The sequence below is a fragment of the Coloeus monedula genome (assembly GCF_965178545.1).
Source record: "Coloeus monedula genome assembly, chromosome: 14".
Lineage (NCBI taxonomy): Eukaryota > Metazoa > Chordata > Aves > Passeriformes > Corvidae > Coloeus > Coloeus monedula.
The window spans coordinates 18890222-18918145 of NC_138794.1; the positions used below are offsets into that span (position 1 = coordinate 18890222).

The window sequence follows — 27924 nt, forward strand, 5'->3', positions numbered from 1 at the left end:
GAAAGGGAAAAACAAATCCCCCGCTGCCGCCGGGGCCTGGCTGAGGGATGGGAAATGTGCTGGCCAGATGTGGGGCACAGGGCTGTGCTCGGGGCTCCGGCGAGGGGGGCGGCCGAAGCTGCCTGCGGCAGGACTTGGTGGGGATGTTCCTCTGTATAACACAGGAAGTTTCAAGCAGAGGTTGTGATTTCCGTGTTGGAGGGAGGAAATATAAGAATAATTGAAAAAGCAGTGGAAGTTTTCCTCTGTCCTTGCTGTGCACAGGTTTGTCTTGGATGTTTTCCCGCCAGCCTCCTGCCTGTGGAGTGGACCCTGAGCATCCTTGAGGTGGAGGATACTCAGGTTGCTTGGAACCATTTCCTTGCTCAAGCAGTACTTGCTGCCCTCATCCAAGGCTGATGTTCCCCTGGCAAAGGGTGGTTCATTCCCAGTGGCCCAGTGAACAAAGCAAACCTGAGGATAGAGAGCCTGAAGTAAAGCCAGGGATGTGTGTTGGTGGGTGGGAGGTGGTCCTGGTGGTTTGGGGATTGTCCTGGTGAGTTGGAGGTGGTTCTGGCAGGTGGAAGAGGAATGGATGTGTTCAGCCACCTGTTGCCCATGACGTGATGGGGACAGTAGAGATCAAACTCCACCCTGAAGGCCAAATCCCTGTAACTCACTCTTCCTCCATCAGCCCTTAAAAGGGGCAAGGAGAAGGGACTGCTGAGGACAGATAGAGAGAAAAACCTCCCAAAGCCCTCAGCAGACCCTAAGATAAAGAGCAGGAAAGGGAATACTTTGCAAAATTGAATCTGTGCAAATCAGCCAGCCTGGCTAATATGCAACCCCCAGACTAAACAGAATTAGCTAATGAACTTACCGAGCCCCTGGCAACTACCCAGAAAAAGTTACTGAAAAAACAGCGCATCCCAGGTTTATTTAATGTCTTTATTAATGATTTGAAAACAAAAGTAAACAACAAATTAATTATGTTTGCAGATGACTGTACGCTGGAAGGTGTTGCAATTGCTGCCAAAGATGGCAAAGTCACGCCGAGGGCCCTAGAGGGGTTAGAATTACCCCAGCAGGAAACAAGCCACATGTAATCCATCAGCAAAACATGTCAAGGGGGAAGAGGGCCTGAAATCCAGACATCCATGAGGAAGGAGGGGTGTGCTGCACAAGAGCCAAGGAGCAGGATGGGAGCACCTGTGGAGAGGGTTGGAAAGATGGGACACGAGCAAGGAGAGGGGAGGCAGGCTGGGTGGGATGCTGTGTCTCCAAAGAGTTGTGACCTTGTCCTGAGTCAGCTTTGCACCAGGAGGAGAAACTGGAAAGCACTTTTCCCAGTGTTGTGCTAACACAGTTGGAGTGCTGTGAACCCTGAGGGCCGAAGGTCATCCTGATTGCCAGGTAAGAGAGGTGTGAGGTTTGCCCGGCCACTTCAGGAATACAGCTGGGGGTGGGTGACAGCAGCTTTGGGACCGAGTCCCTGATCTGGGTCTGTGGGGACACCAGTAACTGGCTTTGCTCCCCCAAAAGTGCCTGGTGCCAAGGGATCTATGGAGATTAGCTCCATTGGTTCGAGCATGGTGCTAGTAACACCAAGCTTTGATCCCTGCATGGGCCATTCACTTAACAGTTGGATTCGATGATCCTTGTGGGTCGCTTCCAGCTCAGAATATTCTGGGATTCTGTGACATCCCGCTTAGCCCGAAGCAGGCGGTGCCTCCGGAGCCGCCCCTCGCACCCCACGTCGGGCTCTTTCCCCGCTCCTCCCTCTCCTCGCCCGGCGGGAACAAGGCTGCTTTCAGGAGCGGGTGTGGGTGGCGAGGGCCTCTAGCCCTTTAAGAGGGAAAACTTGGTTTGTAATCTGAGCGAATTTCTTCTTTCTGACAGGCGGGAGAGGTTACAGGTCCCTCCCTCGCTCCGCTTTATTAAATATAGTAGTAGCGGGAGCCCTCGCCTGGGAGCAGGCGCCGGCCGAGGTTGTGCCGTCCCGGAGCCCTCGCCGCTGCTCCAGCCCCGGGGGACACGATGGGTGCCCGAGGTGGCATCGCCACGGTGCTGCTGCTGCTGCTGCTGCTGGCCGGCCACCCCCAGCCCCTCAGCGCGGGACCCCCGGCCGGAGGTGAGTCCCGTGCCCCCAGCCCGCCCGAGAGTGAAGGGTGGGAAATCCTGCGGGATCCGGCTCCTGGGAGAGCTGGGGAACCAGCGGGGAGCGCTGTGCACATGGGTGACCGATGGGTGCAGGCTGTCCCTGCCCGGGGTGCGGGGGGCCTGTCGCCGAGCTGGCAGGGGCACGGTGCTGCCAGTTTGGGGGCAGGGTGTTGGGGAAACCGCGGGTGGGCGAGGGGCGGCTCGCCCAGCGTGGCTCGCAGGGCGGTGGGTGCCTTGCTGAGCGCTTTCCGCAGGGGCACACGCGGATGCGCCGCTGTGTGGGACGGGGCTCGAAGCAGCCGCGGGGCTTTGGTCGGCGCCAGGGGCAGCCGTCGGGAGAAAGGCACCGTCGCTGCCCCGCCAAGCCCGGCGCCATGGGGAGGGAGCACGCCAGCCCTCCCTGCCCATGTTTGGCCTTGCCACGGGAGCGTCTGCGAGGGCAGCCCCTCTTCATCCCAGGAGCGGGGGCTCGGCGGCAAGGAGGGAGCCGGAGCGTTTGCAGGGTGTGTGGCACCTCCCGGGGCTGCTCCGTCCGGCTGTCCTGGGCACCGGGGTGGCCTGGGGCGAGGGGTGAGGGGCTGACCTCTCTCACCAGCACAGCCCCAGAGGGGTGTGGGACCATCCCTGGGGTGACAGGGCTCCGGGGACCAGCTGGGGCTGAGGGTCCTCCCCATGGTGCCACAAGGCTGGCTGCTGCATAGGGTCAGAGCTGGGCAAAGCAGTTACTGTGGGACAGAAGAGGGGGATTTATACCCAGTTTTCCCCATGAAGCAGCCAAGTTTGCCCACCCAGCTCTTGGCATGGACGTGTGTCCAGCTTCAGCATCCTGACAGCCGTCCCACAGCCCTGTTCCCTCCCTGCTCCCTCCCCTGCTCCATGATGCTCAGAGCTGCCATGGTCTGAGACCCAGCAGGCTCATATCATTAACTGAGCAGTTTCCCTTCCCCAAACTTCCCCCTGGGGACCAGAACCCTGACCAGCAGTGAGGCAGGAGCTTGCTCCCAGCAGTTCCGAAAACCCCCAGTCTTTTGCATCCCAACCATCTTCTGCATCCCCGCCTTGTCAGTGCAAGGAGGAGGATGATCCCAGAGCCCAGCCTTGTGGCCCTCAGCACTTGCAGGGCTGCTGTTGCTCCCTTGTTGTCCCTGTTCCCTCCCAGAGAGCAGTTGGCCTCTGGGACATGCTCCTTTCATTACCTTAGGCCTTGTTCTTTCTATTTTTTGTCATGCACCAAAATAGGAGGGTGCCTGGCAAGCTGAGTGGAAAAAAATCCCTTTTGTTAATGAACAGAGTGGTCTCCTTCCTCCCAGCCCTGACCTTTCCATCCCGGGATGGGATTTCCCCACATGGATCTGTTGCTTGCGCCGTGTCCAGGATGGGTCTGAGGGCTGCCCTGGCAGTCCCAAACTCTTTCATGGTGAATGGGCTGGAGAAACCCCCAAAAAGAGCCCATGTCTTTCACTGACACCTGCCCCCACGGCTGTAACACAACTCTGGGGATCAATGGGCATCTCCCTGCCATCAACACATGGGGCTGGGGAAGAAAAGGGGCTTTACACCCCTTTTCCAATACTGGGGACCGTTTCTGCATTGGGGTGAAACAGATGTGCCAGCTGTGACCCTGGGTCTGGGCAGCAGCTTCCCACCAGCTCCCTGTAGTTGAGAACATCCCCGCTGAGACCAGCAGCACTCATTCCAGGTGTTCCCATGGGCTGCCCCACCGTGGGACATCCCTGTGTCTCCATCAGGGAGAGCCACAAGCATCATGCCGAGCACGGGGCTGAGGTTTGTGGGGGTGAAGCCCGTGTTTTGTGTTCCCTCCAAGCTCAGGTTCAGGAACCTGGGGCTTCCTGCCCAGCCCAGCATGGGAAGAGTCATCATGCACTTCATCAAATACAGGATTATACCAAAAAGAAAAAACACTCATAAAAGTTGGCCTCTTGACATCAGAGTGTGAAGCTTTAGTAAACTGTTTTTCAACAGCCTTGCTCCCCTCCGGCTCCCAGTGAGGTCACCCACAGGCTGGGCTCCCCCTCCCCCAAAATCCCTCTTACTGGAGGTTTGGAATGAGGGGAGAAGAGAGAATTGGATGTGTAGACTCCCCGTGAGCAGCGTTTACCCCAAGATTTCAGCAAGTGGGTACCAAAAATGTGACACCCTCCAAAGCTTAGGTGGACCCCAGAAGCAGTGATGGGGTCCTGGGGAGGGGAGTGGGATACTGGCTTGTCCAGGATATCTGCTCATGAATAGGGAGCAGTGTCTGCCCTAGGGTATCCATCCAGGATCCCTTCTGCCTTCTCCAGGTTTCTCAGCTCCATGGAGCCACCTCGGCTCTTCCTTTCCTCCACTTTTGGAAATCTGACTGATTTATTCAAACTTTCTTTTTTATGATCGCGCCACATGTTTTAGGGTCATAGCTCAAAGCAGCTGGAAAAGTTTCCAGCTGATGGGAAAGAACAGGAAAAATGCTGAAAAGGGGGGAGAACGCAAACTGGTATCGTGGGAATCGGGGAGGAATATTCTTGTCTCACTCTTATATTTAGCAACAGAGGGCTGCGGGCAAATATATAATAAGTACATTCCTGCAAGATTGCAGGACAGGGTTAAGCTCACCCCGAGAAGCTCACGTCAGGTTGAAGGCTGGACAGGAACAGGGCCTGGGAGGCGGGAGTCTGCGTGCCTAAATAAAGCTCAAAGCACAGACTGTTCGCAGCAGGCGTTGGCCCAGCCCAGCCTCGGCTCCCCGGGGCTGCTCCCATGGCTCTTTCCAGGTGCTGGGCTCGGCTTGTCTCCTTTTTGGGAAGCCAGCTTCCCGAGCATTAGCATCACCCCCAGCTGGGAGACTCCTAGAAACTCCTGTGCACTTCCCAGCTCTCGCCTGGGTATCCCAAGCCTTGTTTGCCTTCAGCCCCTTCACCACACCGTATCTTCAAGCCCCCTGGAAACACAGAGAAAGGAAGGTGTCCATCAGAGCTCCCTCGTTCCCAAACCAGCCCTTCCCTGAGCTGTCTCCATCGTGCCCTGTGCTTGGTTGGACATTGCCATGCTGCACAGGGATGGGACACCCCTCAGACCTTCTCTGAGGCAAACAGAGCAGAAAAAGGGAGGTCGAGTTTTTATGTTATATTGACCAATATAGCAGAATATTGCTAGATATTGTAATATGAGGATAATTTTTATTCTGTTATATTGATAGAATATGAATATATTCTATAAAGTGTATTCTAAATACATTCTATAAAGTCAGAGAACCTTTCACAAAGCCCTTGCTTCGCAAAGCAGAGCTGAGCGTCAGGGCAGCACCGGACTCTGCAAAGCCAGGCTAAAATCCAGAGGAGCAAGACTGCTGTAGCTCTTCCCAGCCCCAGGATAGGGACGATGCCGCCTGATTTGTCACCCATTACCAGTCGTTTATCCTCAGGACAGACCAAACAAGGCCTCTCAGCTGGCATCAGGGCGGGGTGGGAGATGTTTATGCCCTGAGCTGTGGATCCAAGAGCGTGATAAATTCCCATTTTCCGTCCTTCTTCCCCGGGGTGTGTCGCCCATTCCGCGTGGCTCCGGGCTATACCTCTGGGAGCTGCCCTGTGCCCGAGGGCTGTGCTTGGCTGCCTGACAGCCGGACAGAAGACGGCCGGTGGCAGACGGAAAGCATCCCGGAGAAGGGTGGGTACTGCCAAAAATTGCTGGGAGTGGAGAAAGTCAAGGGGCAAGCAGCATGGATGTGAGGCGGCCGGGCCCATCACGTGAGACACGGAGACAGAAAAGCAACATTCACCCATCACCGTGACTCACTGGCTGGGGAGGCAGCCGCTGTGAGCTGTGAGTCAGCTCGGGGCGGCCCTGTCTGTGAATCCCCGCTGCTACTTTTGCCCAAATCTTGGCTTTCTGGACGTTGTTTTTCCTCTTTGCTGCAGGCAGGCGAGGGAGGGAGGGTTTGGAGTCACCAACTGCTTGTGGTGCCATCCCCAGCCACGTTAATGGGTGCTGCCCACCCTCTACCATCTCATAAACCCTCGCTTGGTGCAGCACGGGCAGAAAGAGGGGCGGGCAGCAGGAATTTCCCATTCCCGTTCTCAGCCTCCGGATGGGCTTCAGAAGGGCTTCAAGGTTTTCAGCATCCCATCCCACAGAAATTTCTGAGCCCACCAGGGTCATTTCCTCTGGGAGCTTGGGAGAAGAGAGGGAAGTCTTGGCCCGAGGTAGATGTGTCTGAGAAAGCCCTGCAGCCCTGGGAGGGGATGTGAGCACCCGCTTCCACACCCCCACAGCCCCCCCGCCAGCCATGCGTCCCCCCCGCGCTACAAATAGAGCAGGCATTTATTTTCTCTATAAACATCACCCCGGCGGGTGTTTCTCATGGATGGAAAAGTCAGGGCATAACAGGAGTGGGGAGGGGGAGGCAGGGCAGGGAGGGGGAGCTTCGGAAGGATGGGGGAAGAGGAGAGAGGAGAGCAGAGCTTTCAGCTCTAGAAAGAGGGGGAAATAAGAAAATACTAATTTTCTTTGCACACAGTTTAGCATGTCAGCCCCAGAGGAGCAAAAAATATCCTCTCTTTCCCCCATCCACACTGCGAACCTCCATCTCTGTCCGCGGAGACACTTTTCTTTGCCCCTCACAGCGGGCAGCATCACCAAAAGCTCATCCTTGGTGCCCTGTGGGGTGCTGTGGGTGCTGCCTTACGGGCACAACTACAGCTGAATCACCCCAATTTACACATTTTACACCACAGTTGCGCGTTTTAACATCTCTGTTAAAACATTTCCCCATCCCTGAGCACTGGATGCTGCAACTAAGGCAAGCAGGTAGCTTCTGGCAAGGTTTCAACACTCCCGCTTGTGCTCATTCTTCCCCCACAATTTTGGCTGATTACGGCCCCCATCCTGGCACGGCAGGAGCCACTTGACACCAGCGAGCCTGGGAAACATCAGAGCCCGGGCGGCTGGAGACGGCCCCTCTCCAGCGGCGGCTGCCGGGCTGTTTGTTGACACCAGGCGAGGATCTCTCCGGTAACATCAAGCCATTCCAGGCATGTCTGTGAGCATCCCCTGGCCTGGCTCCTCCACTCCCCCCACCAGCTCCTTCCCCTCGCTGGGTCTGGGAAGGAGCTTAGGAACAGGCACTGGCTCTGCTGGGCAGGCAGGGATGGGATTCAGGGATGTGCAGGTGGGATGTGCACCCAGGTGCCCCACTCCCCAATAACCCAGACTCCGGCTCCTCCAGCACGGGGCTGGCTGGGCTTGTCCCCTCGTATGCCACCAAATGCCCTTCTGCAGTTCTGCAAGCTTTCCCTCACTGGCTGGGGAGCAGCTGGGGAAGGGAACACGGTGGGAGCGGGTGCCAGGATGTGCAGGGTGGAGCTGGAAAACCTGCCAGCCTGTGAGACAGGGGAAGAGGGCTTGGGAGAGAAAGAAAGAAAGGCAAAATAGAACAAAACCCGACTTAGAATGGTTTGGAAACCACGTCCTCTGGGGCTGATACAATATTTCCAGGCCAACTTCTCCTGGCAGCGGGAGCCTGAGTGAGCCTGAGTCACGCTGCAGGGGACAGCACAAAAGCTTCATTGAGCCTCCCGCTTCCCCAAATCCTCCCACTTTCTCCCCCTGCTTCACTTCCCAGGGCAAACACTCCAAACACTGCTTCCAGCTCGGGCTAATTCCCTAAGTCCCTCCGGAGCCATTAAACCACACATCGTTAAAAGCTCTTCATCCCTGCTCCTGCTCGTGCCAGGCTTTGGGGGTGCATCTCCCCAGCTCTTCCCAAAAGCACCCTTGTGGGGGGTTTCAGGCTGGCTCCCAGCTCCTTGCCCTCCCCTCCATGGCTCTGCATCTGGCCGAGCAGGAGAGCTCAGGAAATACCATCAGCTTTAGGGCTGTGCTTGAATCATCGTAAAACCATGCTGGATAAGTGATGGAGCTCTGGAGCTCCAGCCAAGCTTCCTGGACCCTGCTTTATGGCCTCCAGCTATCACAGCTCCTAATGCTGCTCCGTTAGGACGGGGAAGGCAGGCAGGAGCAGGCACAGGCGCTGGGCAGGGGGTTGGGGGCTGGCAGGACACGGGAGGGGTACAACCAGCCCCCTCCTAGGCAGCACAGAATTAGCAGGGGGCATGTTTTCGTGTTTTCCCCTGACCCCAGAGTCCGTGGGCTGTAAAAAGGCTGTTTTTCCCCAAAGCTGTCAGGCAGGAGACTGGGGAAGGCGAGCGGAGAGCAGCTGGCTGGGGAACGGGGGAGAGGAACTGAATGAATAAACACAGGAGGAGGGGTTCAAAGCAGCCTGGTGCAGCCAGAGGCCACCGGGATGGGATGGGGGCGAAGCAAAGCACCCCTAGCTAGGACTCTCCTCCCACGCCCAAAACAAGGGTGATGGCACTTCTGGTGGTCGACAGCCCAGTGAAGGTGACCAGACACGGCTTTTCTGGTGGTTTCTTGGGTGCTGCTTTCCAGCAATGTCTGCTGGCCATCACTCCTGGAAAGCGCCAGCCCCCGGGAGCCCTGCCGTGAGGGAGGGCCAGATGGAGGGTGGGAGGCGAGAACCAGAACAGTCATTCCCATTACCGGGGTTGGAAAAGCACGCACAGCCCTGGCTCAGGATGTGGGAGCAGCAGTCACTGGAATCACTGGGAGTGGGGATAAAAAGAAGAAGTCCTCCTCTGTGCCAGGAGCTATCACAGCAGGGATGGATCTGTGCCCATGACACCCCATCCCATAAATCTGGAGACAGAACCCGAAGCTTTCCTGGGGCAGGCACAAGGGGACTGTGGTGTGATCCCAAGGTCCCCACTGGGTTTGAATGCCTTTGCTGTGGACTAAACCCAGCTCATCTCCATTGCACTGGGATTTCTTTGCTGTGGAGACCCAAATGGGTGCTCAGCTCAGGTCTCAGTGCATATCTGAAGGCAGCCACCCCCCATTTGTCCCCCCGGCATCCCGCCCTCCCAGCAAAACCCCAGCCAAAGCTGAGGGCCACTGTGTTTGCCTTAACCTCCTTGCAAGCTGCTCATTTCCTTCCCCAGCCATAAATAAAACCACACCGTAAAACGAAGGGAATGTGGAACATAATGAAGCCTTTCTCCAAAAGCCCATTGGATCCCTTCCTCCCGTGGCCCCTCCACCCCGTGTGGGGACAGGGGCCCAGCCCAGCCCCAGCTCCGGGGGGCTGCAGGTCCCATTGGGCATCACAGAGCCAGGCTGGGGACGAGGAAGCCTGAGCCCCGGGACCACCCACGGCGCTGGCAGGAGGCTGGTCCTGCCCACCCTGCCTGTGCTAGGAGTGGGACGGGAGCCTTATGCACACGCTTCGGGGGGAGCAGGAGGGGATCAAGCTGCTGAGCAGCATCTCCAGGGCTGGGCAGCTGCCCCCGAGCCCCTCCAGTGTTTGCATCCCCCTGAACCCCTCTGATGTTCACATTGCCCCAGCTCCTCTGGTGCTGGCATTCCCCTGAATCCCTCCAGTATTTTTATCCCCTGGACCCCTCCCACATTCACATCCCCCTGAATCCCTCCAGTGTTCACATCCCCCAGCCCTTCGGCGTTTGCACAGCGGGTGGGTGCAGCACAATGGGGCTGGCAACGGGTGACCTCACTACCTTAAAAGTTATTTAAATAAAAAAAGCCAACGACAAACAACTCAGAGGGCCTCAAAACCAACTCCTGAGGCTGCGGAGAAGGAATGCAGCAGGCTGCCCTTGGGGCGGCCCAGCAGCATCCCAGCACCAGGCACAGCGCCGGCACAGGGGCCGCTTGTTGGCACAGGGAGGCGGGCAGGAAGGAGGGCAGCCGGCGGGCTGGGCTGCACCCGTGGCCGCACAAGCCCGGGGCTGTTCGGGCAACAAGGAGCTTTCACTCCCCGGCTGTTTTTCCACCGTTGGAAAACCGGTGCGGCCGGGGTGGGAAGCGACGGCAAACACAGGGAGTCTTTCAGGGGGGCGCGTGTGTCTGCACGGGGCTCTCCTGGCACCCGCTCCGGTCATTAAAGAGCTGCTTTAATGAATTCCAGTCCCCTCCCTGCAAACACAGCCGGCCACCGGCCCTGGCCCCCACCTGCCTCACCGCAGGCTGAATGGAGCCTTGTTGAGCACCCAGCCCCTCCCCGGCTCCACACCCTTATCCCCAGGCAGGGTTTGCGCCGCTCCTTCCTCCTCAGCCTCAGCATCCTCCTGTGGCCAGAGCAACGGGAGACCCTGCAGCCTCTCAGGGATGCGGTTGTACGCCAGACACGCCGATGCACCTCCTCCTGTACACCCAAAATGCAGCTGGCTGTCCTGCGGTAGGGCTGCGGACGCCCCACGCTGGGGTAGGAGCCTTCGGGCAGGGCAGCATCCACCCACCAGCCCACATGCCCTCCCACACACCCAGAAGACGTCTCCCTGCTCCGAAAACCCTTCGTGTCCAGTGCCAGTTCTCTCTGAGCTGAGCTTTCCGAGTGCTTCCCTTTGTCTGGGCCTGGAGTTGGCTCCTTCATCCTCCTACGTGCTGGGAAGGAGGTGGGAGAAGTTTTTGTGCTGAGATGTATGTTAAAACACAGAGGAGAACCCAAAATGGCCTTCCTGAGCCCCAAGCACTCCGAGAGGCCCCAGTCCAGAGCCCCCTGAGTGGATGGAGATCCCCCCACGCTTTGCTCTCCCAGCCTGTAAAATTTCTGAACACCAAAAATCAGCAACTGGAGAGGCCAAACCAGCCGTGTTTTCAGCTGGACGAGCAGGGGAAGAGGGCCAAGGCGTTCCGGAGCCGGCGCGTGGCCGGCGGCTGGGGCGGGTGCCGGGGCAGTGCCGGCTCGCACAGAGCCCTTGCTTGTTTGCCGGCCCCAGGAGCAGCTGAGCACACCCGGGGCCTTGCTCCCAGACCCTTCCTTAGAGTGTTTGGCTCATCTCCTTGTTTTTTTCAATGCAAAAAAAAAACCCCAAACCCAAGTGACACTGCAGTCTATAATCTGCTGGCTGCTGGCTGGCTGCTTGGAAACTGTGACGAAGGCTCCTCTCGCCTCGTCAACGCCTTTCAATCAGCTTGGCAAGGCACGGATGGTGATTTCCTGTGGGATGCAGCAAGCTGGGAATGTCAGTCGTTTTTATCCGGGGGCGAGTGGGACATCCGGGGTGTCCACTCCAAGCCATGGCCAGGACATGGGGACCTTTGCTCCCTGTGGCAGGAGAGGAGGGGCCACCTCAGGCATCTGCATCCAGAGATGAGGGGCACAACACCCCTACGGTATGATCATGACATCCTTAAATCACTTGAGATAAGTGCTTTTGGGGCATGGGAACTCATCCTCATGGGGTGATCCCAGGATGCTCACCTGAACCTGCCCACAGATGGGAATGGGTGCCTGGAAGTCCCTGCTTGCTCCAAAGGATGGACCAGGACCTCCTGTCCTTTGGAGGCTCCTCCAGAGCAAAATGCATTTGAAAAAAACAACAAAAAAAAAGAATCCATGTTTTCTGTGTCTTTTCCAAAGTAGAGGGCAAGGAAGAGAAGCTGCAGGTCCCTTGCAAAAGTGAAATGTCACAGGCAGAGTGGCATTCACATCCTGGCTGGGCTGATGACGGAGGAGGAGAGTGGCCCTGAAATAAAGCAGCAATTTGGGAAGACAAACAGCAGTAACTCACATTGCTTTGTTGCTGGAGAAAAATCCCAGCACCTCCTGAATCTGGGCAAGGGTTCTTCCTCCTCCCCAACAAACAGCACCACTCCCCTAGGCATCTGCACCTATGGGAGCTTTTTATTAGTAGTATTTTATGAGAGAAGAAGGAAAACATTTCTGGCAGCTCTGGGAGATTGAAGGCAGGACAAAATGTGCTGGCTGCAGGCGCTGGTGCCCCTTGGCACACTGGAAAACAAGCTGGTCTTGCTGGAGCAGCCCCAAACCATCATCCCCAGCACCCACAGTGAGACACTGCCCAGCCCCTGGGCTGGCATGGGAGCTGCTGGTGGGTCCAGCCCAGCCAAGCTTTCCCTCCCTGTGAGAGCAGCCGCTCAGTACCCATCTGAAAAACACATTTTTTGAATTAGGGGAAGCCACTAAAATGTAGCAAAATCCCAGTGGGAGCTGGAGCATGGAGCACGCACAGGGAACCTCGACTGAAGCCAGCACATAACGTACGTGGATGTCTCCAGGAACCACATGTGCACACACGTGTGCCTGTGGTTGTGCAAGGAGGGACAGGAAAACTCCCTTTTCCACTGTGCCACGTCACTCCTGCTCACCAAGCCCCAGGACAAAGCGGTGCTGAGAGCCCCAGCACCCACCACCTTTGGCCACTGGGCAAGGCTGGTTTTGCTGGGACCATGGGAAGGAGGGAGCAGGTCAGGGAAGGACAGAGCCCTGCAAAGAACACCACAGCTCCTCTGAGTCACCGGCTGGGCTGAAGAGGACAAGGAAGCCAAAGTGCCCCATGCCAGCAGCAGGCACAAAGGCCAGGGAATGAGCAGGCACCCTGACAGCCTTGCCCTGGGCTGGGCAAAGGGCTTGCTGTTACAGCAGAGGCCAGATATTTCCATGGTGCCATTTCCTCCCTGTCCAGAACGGGTGGGGTGATGGTCCTTGCAACACCCACGTCATCCTCCCAGACCGCAGGGGAAAACTGAGGCGTTTTTTTCTGCTGCCAGTGGCAGGAAATGATTTTTTGTGGTGTCCTGGAGGAGGAGGTCTCCCCATTCCCAAAGGGCTCAGAAGAGCATTCCCCATGCAGGGCACTGCAGGGCTCAGCTCTGAAGAAAATGTGAAAAGCTAAAACAGAGTGCTCCAACTCTGTCCCTCCCAGGCCAACCTTTGCCATCACTTCCACAGATGGTCCCCTTCCAAATGCCTCAGTGACTCTGGCTGTCTTGCTGGGTTGGGTTTTCACTTGCTGCACCACCCTGTGAACAAAGCCCGCATTGCCCGTTCCCATCCTGGTCATCCCCACAGAAATTTGGGCAAGAGGAAAATGCAACCAGGGAAGCAGTTGTAAGAGCAGATGTGGGTGTTTATACCCAGACCTCGCTGTGCAGAAGATTGGTTTCACCCCATCATCCAATGTCCACCCCTGCCTCCTCCAAAAGAGATCAGGGGCTGGGACCCTGAAAGCCAAATTCCTATGCTTGTTTGCCCATGGCACCTCAGCAAGACAGATCTGGGACCCCAAACCCAAGTGTAGGTTGGCAACTGGGTGGATCTGATAAGTGCTCTAGTAAAGCATAACAGGAAAACTTCACACATATAAACTCCAGCAGAGCCTGTGACTACACATGGACTGAAAATGTCCATTTTCCCCCATCCCTGACATATCCTCCTCAGACATTTCCAGCTTACAGGGCTGGAGTGTTTATGCTTAAGCACAGAGTTTTGCCACAGGCTGAGCTGGAGCCAAGCAGGATGGATGGCTGCACGCCCCAGCCACACACATTTAACGTGTGAGATGCACATGCATGCATTGAGTCAGCTAAAAACTAAAAGTGCTCTAAAATTAAGCCTCACTGCTCCCTGTACTCTTAATCCTGTCCTCTCCCACCGCTGCCCTGTTCATACAGTCTGTCATTTCATGACCACATGCCACTGAGCTGAGTCCTCCAGGGCTGATGTCTACTGAGTGTTGAACATGTTCCAGCTGCATCTCCAGGCACCCACTTTGAGCCGAGGTTTCCATACGCTCTCACATCCACATATGGATCACTGGCACTCAGGTTTATTCCCCCAGCACTGAGGAGAAATACAATTTCTTTAATCAGAAGGTGGGGAGGCCCTGGCACAGGTTGTCCAGAGAAACTGTGGCTGCCCCATCCCTGGAAGTGTTCAAGGCCAGGTTGGACAGGGCTTGGAGTGACCTGATCTAGTGGAAAATGTCCCTGACTGTAGCAGGGAGCTTGGACTAGATGAGCTTTAAGGTTCCTTCTGACCCAAACCCTTCTAGGATACCTCTAGGAAAATCAGCAGAACAGACTCCCCCAAGGGTCTTTTTAGGCTGCTGGGCTTCAGCAACCTGTCAGATGGCAAACAAGGGAAGGGCTGATGGGCTTGAGAGGCTCCATAATCACAGCAACCACCCATATGGGGCTCACAGGAGGTGTCCTTCCCTGCCTGACCTTTCTCCCTTTTCTCCCCAGCCTCTTTCTTTGGTGACAGCTTCGTGGAGATGCCGCTGGCAGATGCCTCGCGCACGGTGCGGCTTCACCTGCAGCTGTTCACCAGCCAGGGGAATGGGCTGCTCTTCCTGGCTGCCGGCCAGCCCGACCACCTCCTGCTCCAGCTGCAAGCTGGCCGCCTGCAGGTCAGCATCCCGGCACCCCGATCCTCTCCCTGCGCTGGGGTCTCTGTGTCATGGCTTCATCCAGTGTAAGGATACCCAGCTGCCAGGACCCCTGACAGGGAAAGCCAAGAGTACAAGAGGAGAGTGGACACAGTCTTGGAAGATTTGGTTAAATACAGAGAAACAGGCTCCATCTGGGGAAGCTCCCCACCCACTGCCTGGGTGATGCTGGGGGTGGTCATGGGGACACCCAGACACTGGCACCCCGTGTACATTGCGTGGTCAGACACGGTGCACAGCACCCTCAGGTGTGAGGAGATGAGACAAGGGGATCCAGGGAAAGAAGGGATCTCCCTTGTCCCGGCTGGAACATGGGAAGCAATCAAGACAGAGGAATAAAATCCCTGTTGTGGTTATGGTGCTGGCATCCACCATGAAGGAAAAGAGCAGGGAGCATCCGAGGCACATATCCTGCCTCTCTTGCAGTCTGGGCTGGGCTACCAACCACATTAAACCAAAGCAGAAGAGCAAGCGAGCTGCTGGCCAGAGGTGTCCCTAATGCAGACCATGTGTCCCACCAGCTAACCCTCTACTTAGACAGGCTCCAGGCTGCTGCCCATGAGGAGCAAAGCCTGCTATTTCCCCTGCCAGTTCCCAGGGAAAGGGCTGGAAGCAGCCCAGGTTGCAAGGATGGAGGGCAGTGGGCAAGACAGCGCAGGGAAGGAGGAGCCAGCATCTGGCAGGGCTGCTCTGTGAGGGGAGAGGAAAAGCCCAGCTGTGGGACCGGGAGATGGAGGACCCCAGCCCTGAGACTGGGGTTTGCTGAGAATGAGTGAAAAAGGAGAGAAATTCAGAGAGCAGGACAAAGAGGGCAGGTCCATGGGGAGGATGAAGGAGGAGCACATCCAGAGGTGGAGGAATGAACTGAGGGACCAAAACCCTTGAGAGCACCTGTGTGTGGGTCCATGTTCAGCAGGTATTTCTGGAAGATGGAGAGGTTTCACTCGAGCTGAGGACTTTGTGTCTTTCCCTGCAGGCCAGGCTGCAGTTGGGCTCGGAGGAGGTGACCTTGCAGTCCCCAGCAGGGCTGCAGCTCAATAACCTGGCAGTGCACAATGTGGAGCTGCTGGTGGAAGATGGCAGGATGACGCTGACCATCGACGGCCTCTTCAACAGCTCCGCAGACATCGCAGGGCCAGAAAGGGAGCTGGACATCCAGCATGGCCTCTATGCTGGTGGGACAGGCAGCCTGGACCTGCCATATCTTGCTGAGGCCAGCCCTCCCTTCAGGGGTTGCCTTCACTTGGTGACATTCAATGGCCTGGATGTTCTCTCCCGTCTGTCTGCTGATGGCAGCTCCAAGACCTTCCACCACGTCCAGGATGGGTGCAGCACGCAGTTCTCTGCAGAGCCTGATGACCCATTCGGGTTCCCAGGGCCACACTCCTACATTGCTTTCCCCACGTGGGATGCGAGGCAGGAAGCGACCATCGAGTTTGTGATAATGACGAGCATCACCCAGGCACCCCTCATCTACCACGCAGGGCTGGAGAATGACTTCTTCTACCTGGAGATCTCCAATGGGCGCCTGCGAGGGTTTGTGGAGAAGGGGAACGGCGTCATCGTCCTGCACAACAATGTCTTCATCAGCGACGAGCAGCAGCACTACGTCAAAGTCCACACGGACATCCACAAGTTTGAGATACTAATAGATTACTATGCTTCATCCACATCCAACCGGGGCATCAACAACTACCTGGACCTTCAGGGAAACCTCTTCATTGGTGGTATGGATGACAAAGCTTTGCAAAGGCTGAGGGAACATCATCTTTCTTTCATCTCATTGTGGACCATGACCAACCACTCGTTTGTTGGCTGCTTGGAGGACCTGCGGATAAACCTGCAGAGGAGGAGCCTGCAGGACGCCGTCATCACAAAGGACATCACAGCAGGCTGTGGGAAGCAGGACCACTACTGGGACTATGAGGAGGTGTATGAGCAGGATGAGGCATCCACCTCTCCACCTCCGAATGTCTTTTCGGGAGCACCAGGCCTGGTGGTGGAACCGTGCCAGCCTGACAGCAGCTTCCCACCCGCCTTTGCCAACATCAGCAGGCTGCTGCACGTCAGTCCCCTCATTGTCTCTGAAGGGGGCATGGCCTACCTGGAGTGGAAACACGCCCAACCAACGGTAGATTTGAGCCTGGCCAACATCCGTCAGTCCCAAATCCTCTTCAGCATCACTAATGACCCCAGGCATGGCCAGCTGGAGCTGGACATTCCCGGGTCCAGGAGCAGAAGGAAGTTCACCTTGTTAGACATTGTGAATCGCAAAGTCAAATACATCCACGATGGCTCCGAGGGGCCCATGGACCAGCTGATGCTGGAGGTGACAGTGACCACCCAGCAAGGGGTCCCAGAGTGCCTGCGGCAGGGGCAGGTGTACCTGCTGCCCATCATGATCAACCCCGTCAACGATGCCCCACAGGTGATCTTCCCCCATGGGAACCACATGACAATCCTGAAGCACACACGGAAACACCTGACCACCGACATCCTGCAGGTCCTGGATGATGATTCATCCTGCGATGGCCTTGAATTCCAGCTGCATGGTCAGCAGATGGAGGAGGGTTATGTGGAGTTAGACTTCCACCCTGGAGTGCCCATTGAGGAGTTCTCCTGCAGAGACCTGGAAGCTGGGAGCGTAGTCTATGTGCACCAGGGTGGGACAAACTTACAGCTCACCTTGCAGGTGAGTGATGGCACAGTCCCGAGCCCCATTGCCACCCTGAGGATCCTCGCCATTGATCCTGACATCCGGCTGCTCAATAACACCGGCCTCTCCCTCTCCCAAGGAGGGGCCGCACGCATCACCACAGCCAACCTGTCAGTTGAGACAAACGCTGTGGAACAACGGGTCTCCATCCTGTATGTCCTCACGGAGCCCCTGAAGTATGGTGAGGTCCAGAAGCAAGGGAGCATGGGAGGGGAATGGAAAAAAGTCGAGTCCTTCCACCAACAAGACCTGGAGCAAGGGCGCATCCAGTATTTTAGCACAGACGCAGAGCACCGGCTGGAAGATAGCGTGGAGGAGGTGAGATTCAAAGTCCAAGTGGGGCAGAAGCTCTTGCCAAACAACACCTTCCTCATAAGGATTAAAAGAGCCACCATTAAGATGAGGACCATGGCTCCCCTCCAGATGAAGAATAAGCGGCACAGAAATATCACCAGCAAGGAGCTGGAGGCAATGTTGGAAGATCCAAATTCTGCCCCAGTTCCCTTCCACTACATGATCATCCAGGCTCCCAAAAAGGGAAACCTGGAGCTGCTTGGCAACAGGCTGACTGAAGGCTTTGGATTTACCGAAGAGGACCTGCAGGGAAACCGCCTGAGCTACAGCGTGACCATCAGGAACTCCCAGCAAGCTGAGGACTTCTTCCAGTTCCGCGTCCACGCTGGTGAGCAGCACTCACCCGTCTATACCTACAGAATCAGCATTGGTGGGGACCCTGATGCACCAACATTGACCAACGTGCTCCTGACCGTGCCAGAAGGTGGACAGGCCGTCATCTCCAAGGATCACTTGTTTGTGCAGAGTGTGAACAGCATGGACTATGTCTACGAGGTGATTGAGGGGCCAGCACATGGGAGGCTGGCCTGGGCTGCATCCCATGGCTGGGCCTCCAGAGAGGAGATCACGGAGTTCACCAATGACGACATCCTCCAGCGCCGGTTGCTGTACCAGCACGATGACTCCGAGACACTGGAGGATGACATCCCCTTCGTAGCCATCAGGCAGGGTGAGGGCAGCGCCGAGCCTGAGGCCGAGGAGGTGAGGGGCGTTTTCAGGGTCTCCATCCAACCCGTCAATGACCACAGCCCTGTCCGGGCAGTGAACAGAGTCTTCAACGTGGTGCGCAATGGTCAGCACCTGCTGACCACTGACGACATTGCCTTCACTGACAAGGACTCCGGCTTCTCCGATGCGCAGCTGGTGCTGGCCAGGAAGGACATCTTATTTGGCAGCATTGTGTCTGTCGATGACAGAAGCCACCAGGTCTATCGATTCACACAGGATGACTTGAGGAAGAAGAAGATCCTCTTTGTCCATTCTGGGGCTGACCGGGGCTGGATCCAGCTACAGGTCTCAGATGGCCTCCACCAAACCACAGCCCTCCTGGAAGTGCAGGCATCAGACCCCTACATCAAAATAGTCAACAACACCGGTCTGGTCATCCACCAGGGCACCCGAGGGAGCATTGACTCCTCTGTCCTCAGCCTGGAGACCAACATGGACATCAGGTCAGATGAAGAGATACGGTTCCTGATAACCACCCCCCCAAGGTGGGGGACCGTCATGAGAGGGGAGCAGCCGGTCATGGCCTTCTCCCAGAGGGACCTGCTGGCAGGAGAGATCTCCTACCACCACAACGGGAGCAGGAACACTCGGGATGAGCTCCAGTTCACTGTAGAAGCAAATGAGGTGGCAGTGGAGGACACACTGGCCATCAGTGTGTTCTTGGACACCCATCCCAGCCCCTTGAGCATAGTCAACCACAAGGAGATCTATGTTTTCCAGGGGGAAGCGGCTGGGATCAAGGAGGAGGACTTACTGGTGAGTATCCCCTTCTCCAGTCATTCCTCATGCCTGCATGACTTCCCTGGCCACGGAACCAGAATGGCCACCCATGGGACTCCATTTTGCTCCCACCTGCTCAGAGCCAAGGCCTGGTGTTCTTGTCAGGCTTTGCGCAGGGCACAGAGGGCTTCAGGCATGGCCTCAGTAAGGTGTTTCTTGCAGTTCATCCCGCAGCAAAGCTTTGAGGGATTGATTGCACAGCAGGTGGGCTGTGGGGCAGCCCAGCCTCAGTTACCAGCCCTCCCACTCATGCCTCGTTTCCCCCACACTCCCAGGTGACCCACGAAGAGATCCCTTCCCAAGACATAGTCTACCTGGTGAGCAGCCCCCCAGCCTCCGGCTTCCTGGCAATGCTTCAGCACAGCCAGGATGTGAACGAGCAGCCCAGCCTGGACCCCATCCAGTCCTTCACCCAGGAGGACATCAACAGTGGCAGAGTCCTCTACCTCCACTCCAAGCCCAACGAGGAGCATGACCAGTTTGTCCTGGACATCACAGCCCGCAGTGCAGACCCTCTGGAGGGGGTGGTGGTCAGCCTGGTTGTGCTCCCCATCACTGTACCCTTGGATGTCCACAACATCACGGTGCCAGGAGGTGGCTCTGCTACCCTCTCCTCGGGCATTCTCCGCATTTCCAACGCCTACTACCCGGCTCTCGGCATGGAGTTCAGGGTGCTCGAGCCCCCCCGGTTCGGCACCCTCCTGAGCAGCCAGCGGCCCGAGCAGGGTGGGCTGCACAGCTTCACCTGGAGCGAGGTATAACACCCACGGGCACCCACCTGCCCACCATGCTGCTTTCCCGAGGGTTTGGGGAGAGCCCGGGGGGGTCTCCAGCCCCCAGCCACATTCGGAGGTCGGGGAGGGCTGCAGGAGTCTTCTCCCCGTCAGAAGGGATGGAAGCATTTGGGGTGATGGGTTTGCTCTGCAGCTCGTGGGGATACAGGGTGGGGATGCAGGCAGAGCACCCCTGCTGGGCTCCAGATCTGCTTTCCAGAGATCCCACTCCCGTCCTGTGGATACACCCCGCAGGGTTGCCCCTGAGGTAGTGGTGGGTTGCCATCATCCTCCCAGGGTGGCTCAGGGTCCCCTCCCCAGAGGGGCTGGCGGCCTGTGTCCTCCATGGAGGATCACCTGGCCCTTGCCCCGCAGGTGGAGAGCCAGCAGATCCAGTACAGGCAGGACGGCCCCCGATCCCTCACCGACAGTTTCACCATCCTGGCCAACGCCTCCGAGGTATCCCGACAGAGCCAGCCCGGGACCCTCTTCATCACCATCTTGCCCCGCAGCACCAAGGGGCCGCGGCTGAAGGTCAACGCCGGTTTGCAGGTAAGGGTGGGACGCCACGGGGAGGGGCGGCCAGCCCAGCGTGGGGACCCCCTTGCCCTCCTGCTAACTCGCCTCGGGGAGCTGGGGCTCGGCGGAGCCGGGCTGCCGCCCAGAGGCGGGCCATGGGGAATGGGGAAAGGAGGAAGGTTTTCCCGACGGGGCGAGGCTGTGGAGGAGGCGGAGAGCGAGCTGTCCTCGCCCCCCAGCCCGTCCCGCCCCGCCGCTGATGCGGGGATCGGCCGCGAGGTGGGAGCATCGCCCCGCGGTCCCAGCGCGGCGAGCGCTGCCACGGCGGCAGCAGCGCCTCCGCAGCCCCTGCTCGCGGGATAATCCCTGGCAGCTCCAAGAGCATCCTGCCCACGTTTCACCAACACAGGCTGGAATTACTCAATCATCTGGGCAGCTTTCACACCTCTCTTTACATCCATCCCAGAAAACGGCAGAAGGGAAGAGGTCTCACCTGCTGCCGAACTCCCACCTTCTGCTTCCAACACCTCCCTGTCCCATTTGGGGTCACTAATGCAAAATTCCAGCAAAGAATTTACTGGAAAACACGGAAGCAGAGTCATCCCCGCCACCTCCCTGCACCTACTTTCACTATCCCAGGATTTCCCAGGCTAGCAGCTGGAAAGCAACCAGCTCCATGAGGATCATCACACAGTTGCCTTGGCAAGGGCTCTGGGAGTCTGGGCTCTGGAGAAGATGCCCAAGGGGAAGGGGCTGCCCTGCCTAGCCCCAGAGACAGCCATTTTGAAGGATACCAGAAAAGTTTGGGAGGGACCCTCAGCCCCAGCTCTGTGCCTGCCCCAGTTTTCCCCCTCCAGGCCAGGAAGCTTCCCAGCAAATTTCGTAGATCTACCTTACCTGGGCCAAAATTCAGGGAGAAGTTAACCCCTCAGATGCTGGGCCCATGCCAGCCCCTTTTCCCCACTCCAGACACCCAGCATAAGCATGGCCTTCCCTCCCTCCCAGCCATCATGCTAAGAATAAGGGTGAGAATACAGAAAAACCTCCTAAAAATAAACTCTGAGGCAGCAATTTGTCTGCCTTTCCATGGGAATGCCTTTGCACCCTGGGAAGAGTAACTACAGCTGCCCAGAGGAGCTCTGGGGCTGGGAAAGGCTTCCTTCCCCCAACGGGAATGATGGGAGAGGCCCAGCCCTGCTGTGTTTGTGCTCTGATGAGGGATGACTTCAGTGTTTAAAGGTCAGGCCAGGCCCAGGAGAGGGATTGCACAAAGGTTTCCAGGGATGCCGAGTCCTTGCAGGGCTGGGAGACAACAGGATGGGTCTAGACCCCAAAATGGAGCCCCTTGGGAAGGAGCAGCAGTTTTTGGGCTGGATTTGAAGGGAGGATGGCTGAATGCCACCAAGAGAGAGGCTTCCACTGCCGCCCCAGAGCACACGGCCACGCTCCGGGCACCGTTCCGCCACCTCCCCTCATGCTCTCCCCGAGAGCAGAGGCGACACGGACGCTGAGCAAACACAATAAGCCGAGCAGGCGAGCGCAGGAGCCAGGCGGAAGGCTTTAATAATTCAGGGAGGACGGGGAGCATGGAGAAGTGGGTCAGCTCCCGCAGCGCGGGCTCTGGGCAGGGAGCAAAGCTACTCCAGCCACTCTGACTGTCCCTTCCCAGTGGACAGTGATGCCCTGGGGCTGCCTGTTCCCCCTGCTTTGCCCACAGGGAGTTTTCTTTGGCTCCAAGCCCCCAGTGTGATTGCAGTTCCAACTGCTGTGGGTGCTGGGGGGAGGAAGCAACCCAAAAAACTCAGTGTGTGTGCACAGTGAAGCTCCTGTCCCGGCTGTGTGTCCAGCAGCACTTCCCCCACTCTGCCTCTCCAAAGCTGTGTTTTCCAGCCTGCCTCTGCCATCCCGTGGGGACTGCTGAGGGATTTAAGTTCTCTGTCAGCACCCACACCCACTCAAGCAATGTTTTGGGTTAGGCCAGCTGAAAACAGCAGGAAAGAGCTCATCCAGCAGAGCACCTCCTCCAGCGCCTGCCTGGGTGTTGTCTTGCAGATTCCCAAGATGCAGATTTCCAAGAGCCCAGCCTCATGATGCTGTGGGATGCAGCACTTCCCACCCCCCCAACCCACGTGAGCCATGGCACGGCTCCATTCATGCACCCCATGATTTCAAGCTATCTGGAGGGCAAAGGGCAGCTCTGGGCTGTGTGGGCAGAACCTGTTCAGCAGCACAAGATTCATCCCCATGGTCTGCCAAGATCGAGATACGGCACAGGGTTACAAGCTGGGAAAATTATTGCCTCCAGCTGGAGATGGGACATGCCAGGGCTTTGGAAGGACAATGTTCCCAGGGGAGGGTAGGCACCACTGGATGGGAGGAAGTGGTCCTGGGAAGTTCCACAGTGTCTCTGAACTCGGCCACATACTTGTCATTCCTGGAGGGTTTGCTGGGACAGCGGGCCTTGCTGCGGCCTTGTGAGGGGGCGGTGGGATGGGAACTGGGACGGGAGCAGGAGCAAGGAGGAACACCCAGTAAGGGAGAGACAGGGCTGCTTGTGGTCATTGTGTACCCAGCAGCAGCTTGTGCACCCCACTAAAACCCCTTCCCCTGCAAAGCAAGGTCTCAAAGGCACAGCCCCTGCCCCAGGGCACCATGCCCTCTTCCACTTCCAGGAACTGGGGAAACTGAGGCACCCTTGCCCTCCAGCACGTGCAGTGCAGAGGCACAGACCCAGCTGTGTGGCACGTGCTGGCAAACACGGCAGTGGTGATGCAGGGCTGGGAAGAGGCCAGATGATGGAGGCATCACCCGGGACGCAGACAAGGCGCCCTTGTTGGGCTGGGATGTGCTCTGGCACCCAGCAGAGTGGTCCGAGCTGGGACAGGAAAAAGGGAGAGGTGCCAGGGGTATCCCAGGGGAATTACAGCCTCTCCCTATCCCCCAGCTGCGGGAAGGTGCCACGGCTGTTCTCAGCCCCCACATCCTGAGTGCCGAGGACGAGGACTCCCCAGCAGAAGACGTGACCTATTCCATCCAGCCCCCAGCCAACGGGAAGGTTGTGCTGAGGTCAGCGCCCAACGCTGAGGTCCAGAGATTCACTCAGGCCCAGATAGACAACGGCCTCATCCTCTTCGTGCACCAAGGTAGGGCAGGACTGTGGTGCCCCAGGCCCCTGCACCACCCCAGCCTGATGGGGACACTGTGCCACCACAGGGGATGCTAACCTCATCCCTGGGCCAAAACCCTGACAGGTTAATGGGGAGCTGCATCTCCTCTGTCCCCCACAAATGCCCAGGTTTGTGCTTTCCACAGGACCCCTGGATGGCGGCTTCGCCTTTGATCTGTGGGATGGCGAGAACCTCTCTCCTGGGCACTTCTTCCTCGTCAGGGCCCAGAGAGAGCCCGTCATCAGCCTGGCCAGGAAGCAGAGCCTCACTGTCTGCCCAGGTGGGTACCAGCACATTCCCCATTCTCCCAGTTCCAATGGGGCCCCCTTGGATCTCCTACCCTTGCCCAACGCTACTGAGATGCCCATGGCAGAGGCTGCAGGTGGGTGGCAAGGTGACCAGTTGAAATCCATACTGGATGTGTTTTCCAGGTGCCCTGCAGCCCATCACCAGCCAGAACCTGCAGGCAGTGAGCAACAGCCCCACCAGCTCCACCACTCTGTACTACAGCATCGAGCAAGCCCCACGCCTGGGCAGGCTGACCACCTCACAGGGGGAGGAAATCAGGAACTTCACCCAAGCCCAGGTGAGATTTCAACTCCTCCAGCTCCTCAGAACCCCAAGCACAGCCCTTCATTGCCCCCCACCACAGCATGGGGGTCCCAGTCTGACCCCACTGCCACCACAGGCACCTGACCCCAGGCAGGAGGCAATGCAAGGCTCCAGCCGTGCCGTGATTTTCCCAGCTCTGCCAACAGCTGCTTAGAGGGATTAAAAGCTGCTGCCCCAGCCTTGGATTTAGCACTGGGGGAGTTTGAGGGAGCTATAATCCCTTTCCCTAGGCCATCTCCCTGCTGCAGAGCCAGCCAGCCTGGCTCCTGCTGAAGGGAAGAGCCAAGCATGATTTTTTCACCCCTGCTCTGAAAAAACGCTTCTCCTGTGGGGCCAAATTTTGCAGGGCCCAGCAAGGGTCTTATTTTATTCCATCACTCAGAAACACATATGTTTACCCTCCCTGGAAGCTCCTCTGTGCTATCCTCACCCTTGGAGGATGCTGAGCAAGCTCAACCCTTCCTCTGAGCCTCAGTTCCCCTAATTGCTGGGAGAAACATCACAGAGTCACAGAATGGTTTGGGTTGGAAGGGACATTAAAGGTCACCTTGTTCCCCCCTGCATGGACAGGGACACCTTCCACTAGACCAGGCTGCTCCAAGTCCTGTCCAACCTGGCCTTGGACACTTGCAGGGATGGGGGAGCCACAACTTCACATCCTGGTAAAGAAACACCATGAGCTCTCCATGGTGACTACCGTGCCATGGCTAGTGAAAATCCCCATTTCTTACCTAATTAGAGCTTGGTTGCTCCATCTCAGAGTCAAGATAGGAGCTGATCAAGGATTTCTTTTTAATTTTCAGGTGGACAGCAAGCTGATTTTCTACCAGCACGAGATGCCAGACAAGCCCTTCTGGCTGGCCCAAGATGCCATCCGCTTCCGTGTGGTCACTCCCATGACCATCTCAGATTCCTTCATCCTCCTTGTCCTGATCTCCTTCGAGGAAAAGTGTCCCCAGCGCTTGACTCAGCTTTGGAAAAATGCAGGTAAGTGTAGAACGGAGAAGCATGGGACAAAACAGCTTTTCAGGAGGGCTTGTTGGTCTGAAGACGACACCACTGTGTTGTTTTCCATGGCTGATATATTACATCAGACAACTAAAACTGCATCTGATTCCTTCTTCCATCATCACATCAAGCTCTCACCAACTTTCCCAAGTTGATTCTTATCCCTTTTCTCGCCAGGTCTGCAGCTCACAAGGGCTCAGCAGGCTGAGATTGACACCTTGGTGTTGGATGCCTCCAACCTCCTGAGCCAAATCCTGGTCCCTGAGAGGGCTGGATATGATGTTGTCTTCCTGGTGACGGAGCCACCAGCTCATGGGCAGCTCTTGGTGGCCGATGTGCCTCTGGAACAGTCACGGCCATTTTTCCTGCAGTCAGACCTGGCAGCGAGGCGTTTGGTGTACGCCCATGGTGGGGACAGCATCTCCAAAGACCATTTCAGTTTTAAGGCTTGGCTCCAGCCCCGGGAACAGCGGTCTGTCCGTCCTCCACAGGATGGGGTGGTCATCTCTGAAGCATTCAACATAACAGTGACCAGCAGCACCAAATCACCACGGGTGGTGAAGCGGCAAGAAGTGCTGCAGGTCCCACCAGGCTCCGTGGTCACCTTGTCACAGGAGTACCTGGCCGTGGCAGACCCACTGGTGTCCCCACAGGACATGGTGTACAGCATCCTCCAGAGACCCCTCGCTGGCCACCTGGCCAGCGCACACAACCCACGGGAGCCCATCAGCCGCTTCACCCAAGCAGATGTCAATGCTGGCCGTGTGGTGTTTGTTGCCACTGGGAGCCGTGCCCCAGGGTCCTTAGCCCTGAGGCTCTCCAGTGGCCACCACCCACCCATCCAGACCTCTCTGGAGATCGAGGTGCTGCCTGCCCTGAGCACCACTGCCAGCCCGGCACTGCTGGAGGTGCCCCAAGACCTGAACAGGGCCCCCGTGTCGCACCATAACCTGCTTGGTGCCGCACCACGAGGGGCAGGTAATGTCCTGTACAGGATCACCAGGGACCCCAGGTTTGGACAGCTGCAAGTTAACCAAAAGCCATCACGGGGCTTCTCACAGAAGCAGCTGGATCGCAGGGAGGTGACGTTCACCTTCAGTGACCTCACGTCGCCCGAGGACGACTTCCAGTTCGTCGCCATATCGCGGGCAGGAAACAGGACCGGGGTGGTGAACGTGACTGTCCGTGCTGCGGTGAAGATCCGGCTGGGCAGCCTGTGGCCCCGAGGCACCACAGCCCTCCTGGACACCAGTGTCCTTGATGCCAGTGAGCTGGCCAACCACACCAAGAGCGTCCCAGTCTTCAAGGTCCGCAGGGCGCCCCGTGCCAGCCGTCTTGTGAGGGTATCCAGGGACCCAGGACAACACCCCTCCCCGATCGAAACCTTCAGCCAGAGCGAGCTGGAGCAAGGGCTGGTGGGGCTGGAGGTGCTGGATCCTGGGGACACCCAACAACCCCTGCAGTGGGACAGCTTTGTCTTCGAGTTGGTGGCTGCCGGCGTGCCACCAGCACTGGCATCCCTGGAGTACAGCACTGAGCCCTACAATGCCTCAAAATCCTATGGTGTCACCCTGCTCACGGTCCCGCTGGCAGCCTCACCCCCAGTGCCCCACGGCACGGCACGGAGCAGCCCCAATGCCAGCGAGCTGGGTATGCCCCCCACTGCCTGGCTGGCCCCCAGCGCCACCACTAGCCCCAGCCCTGGGGCAGGGGGCACCTTCCTCAGCTTCATTGAGGCCAACATGTTCAGCATCATCATCCCCATTTGCCTCATTTTGCTCCTGCTGGCCCTCATCTTGCCCCTGCTCTTCTACCTGCACAAGCGCAACAAGACGGGGAAGCACCACGTCCAGGGCGCTCCCGCCGCCAAGGCCAAGAACGGGGCCGTGCCAGACCACGAGACCTTCCGGAGGACAGACCCCAGCATCCCCCTAACGACTGTCACCACCCTGGAGGGCAAGGGCACGGGCCCCCCGCCCCCGGGCACGGGCTCTGGGGCACCTCCAGACCCCGAGCTCCTCCAGTACTGCCGGACTTCCAACCCCCCACTGAAAAACAACCAGTACTGGGTGTGAAGGGCTCAGGTGCGGTGGCACGAGACCACCTGGGCATCCAGCCCCTCCTGCAGCACCACCAGCCACCTCCTCCTGGCTCTCCTTCTCCTCCCTGGGAGCTGGCATCCCACAGATGCAGGAGGTCCCTGGGGATACAGGGGCTGCTACTCCAGCCCACCTTGTAGCCCCGCATCTCCTTTGGGCAGGGGAGGGGGGCACTGCATAAGCAACTGGGGACAGGCAAAATTCCTGAGCATCGCTGGGAATCGCTGACTTTGGGTGCTCATTTGGGCCACCTGATGGAGGCCACAGTGCTGGGGGGGACCTGATGACGCTGGTCCCCACAGAGCCACCCAGGCTGGTCCAGTGGTGGCTCCTCTGAAGGCAGCACCGTCACCACAGGGGTGCTTTTCACAGCTCTTGGTAAGAGAGGAAGGATGAGAAGCAGCTTGTGCTGAGTCAAGCTGGGGATGAAGCTGCCCAAATCCCCCAGGGCTAGGCAGGCTGAGACACTGGAGCAGAGGCTTGGAAAATACTCTGTGGCCAATGCCAGGGGAATTTAGGAGTCCCCACCCACTTGGAAAAATACCCGCCTCGCTCTTTCTCTACTTGCCGTGAGCTGCATGAAGTCAATTGCACCGAGCCCTGGGGGGGTTGCACAACAGGTAGGATGCCCTTGGCAGGGAGGGATGGCTGGAGCTCACCTGGGCAGTGTGAAACCGGTGAGGAGAGCAGAGAAGCGGAGCCAGCGTGGTTTTCCACTGTATACTCCAGTATGGCAGAAGTAAA

General features: G+C 57.6%; 1 protein-coding gene across 1 annotated transcript; it reads left to right on the top strand.

The window, feature by feature from the left end:
• Nucleotides 1–1963: 1963 nt before the first annotated feature.
• On the top strand, nt 1964–27862 carry CSPG4 (chondroitin sulfate proteoglycan 4). Its single transcript, XM_082291046.1, has 10 exons — nt 1964–2110; nt 14221–14384; nt 15400–18978; nt 19278–19757; nt 20151–20327; nt 23239–23437; nt 23607–23741; nt 23893–24047; nt 24877–25060; nt 25259–27862. The coding sequence occupies exons 1-10, from the start codon at nt 2017–2019 to the stop codon at nt 27154–27156; spliced, it is 7065 nt and encodes a 2354-aa protein (XP_082147172.1). The 5' UTR covers nt 1964–2016; the 3' UTR covers nt 27157–27862.
• The last annotated feature ends 62 nt before the right edge of the window (nt 27863–27924 follow it).

What these genes read in the sequence shown, in the direction of transcription:
- CSPG4 (XM_082291046.1), top strand. Translation starts at nt 2,017, where the DNA reads ATGGGTGCCCGAGGTGGCATCGCCACGGTGCTGCTGCTGCTGCTGCTG. An exon ending in TGCAAGCTGGCCGCCTGCAG is followed by an intron (nt 14,385 to 15,399) that starts GTCAGCATCCCG and finishes CTTTCCCTGCAG; the next exon opens with GCCAGGCTGCAGTTGGGCTC. An exon ending in ACAGCTTCACCTGGAGCGAG is followed by an intron (nt 19,758 to 20,150) that starts GTATAACACCCA and finishes CTTGCCCCGCAG; the next exon opens with GTGGAGAGCCAGCAGATCCA.